The sequence below is a fragment of the Phytophthora parasitica genome (genome assembly GCF_000247585.1).
Source record: "Phytophthora parasitica INRA-310 unplaced genomic scaffold supercont2.54, whole genome shotgun sequence".
In the NCBI taxonomy this organism is placed as follows: Eukaryota; Oomycota; class Peronosporomycetes; order Peronosporales; family Peronosporaceae; genus Phytophthora; species Phytophthora nicotianae.
This window is the reverse complement of record NW_008649040.1, coordinates 76611-77874: the sequence shown is the minus strand read 5'-3', so window position 1 is coordinate 77874 and position 1264 is coordinate 76611. Positions and strand designations below refer to the sequence as shown.

Sequence of the window (1264 nt, the reverse complement as noted above, 5' to 3'; positions counted from 1 at the left end):
GCCGAGAACTGACTAACCCTGGTTCTCGCAGCGTCTTCTGGCGTCGATTCCAACGCACCCTTGCTTCGCTTGGAGCAGACGGTCTCCTCTACCGTCTTCTCTCGTTCCTCGATTTTCCCCTGGGGCTTCAACGCGACCTCTGAGCGTTCCGTTGCTCCTCTGCCGGCGTTCTGTACCCGTCTTGGACGTTCCGTTGTCCTTGTCTCCCAGTCTTGGGCCACGTCGTGGCGTTCCGTTGCCGCCGTCGTTCTCACTCTTCCTCGTTCGGGCCTCTCCGTAGAGCCCATAATCTCTCCGCCTCGTCCTGAGCCAGTCCGTTCCGTTGGACTGCTCTTTTCATTCGTTCCAGTTTCGATATCCACAGTTTCCGTCCTTACGCTCGCGACAGGAACGCCACGAGCGTCTTCATAATTTTTCTCACGTTCCACCAGAGCCTCCTTGACTTCACCAGACGATGTTGGCGAGCCCTCAGCATCCTCTGTGTCGCTAGTCAGGCAAGAGGAAGGAGCGACACTTCCTTCCCCTTCCTCCTGCCCCCTTCACTGTTGAGACACGCCGGTGGGCGTTCCCACTGTCGCGTTCCGCACCGCCCCACGTAGTCTCTCGAGGCTAGGACACTTAGCTACCATGTGGTCCCCTCCGCCGCAGAGGAAACACTCCATCCTTCGGCGTTCCCCGTTCTGATAGCCGCCTTGAGTCTTCGGCCTGTTGCACTCCATAGAGTAATGACCCAGTTCGTTGCACCTGTTACAACGGCCTTGTCCTCTTGGGCAGGTCTCGCGGCTGCATCTGATCCGACCGCAGCGACCGCAGACCACCTCACCCTCGGTAGTGCGCGTGTCCGGTCCAAGACGAATGCGTAGAGGCCCGAGCGCCGAACCTGTGGCGTTCCTACTCACCACTGGAACGCCGTCGCGCGGAGAAGTCGGAGGAGCCACAGCGCTTACTAGCCCTCTCGGCGTTCCTGGCCCTAGCTGTTGCGTCCTCATCAGCTGATTCATCTGACGTAGCTCCTGGAGCACTTGGGACTCAGTCGAAGCCGCTCCATTCGCCCTTGGTTGACCCGTGACTTCGCCCGCGAACTCGTCTTCTTCCTCGACAGGGAGATGCAGGTTCTTGTACAGCAGTAGCGCACACGCTTCAGGAATCGACGTGACCATACTCGCGTTCAATACCGTCTTCATTTGCTTGTTACGTAGGCCATCCAGGAAGAACTCGTACCTCATACGAGGTTCGTGGTAGTTCAAGGCCTCGCACATAGTCG

The 1264-nt window shown here is 58.5% G+C and overlaps 1 protein-coding gene across 1 annotated transcript; it reads right to left on the bottom strand.

The window, feature by feature from the left end:
- Positions 1-539: 539 nt before the first annotated feature.
- On the bottom strand, positions 540-1259 carry PPTG_15800 (hypothetical protein; the record flags this gene model as incomplete). Its single annotated transcript, XM_008913550.1, has 1 exon — positions 540-1259. The coding sequence occupies one exon, from the start codon at positions 1257-1259 to the stop codon at positions 540-542; it is 720 nt and encodes a 239-aa protein (XP_008911798.1).
- Positions 1260-1264: the final 5 nt, after the last annotated feature.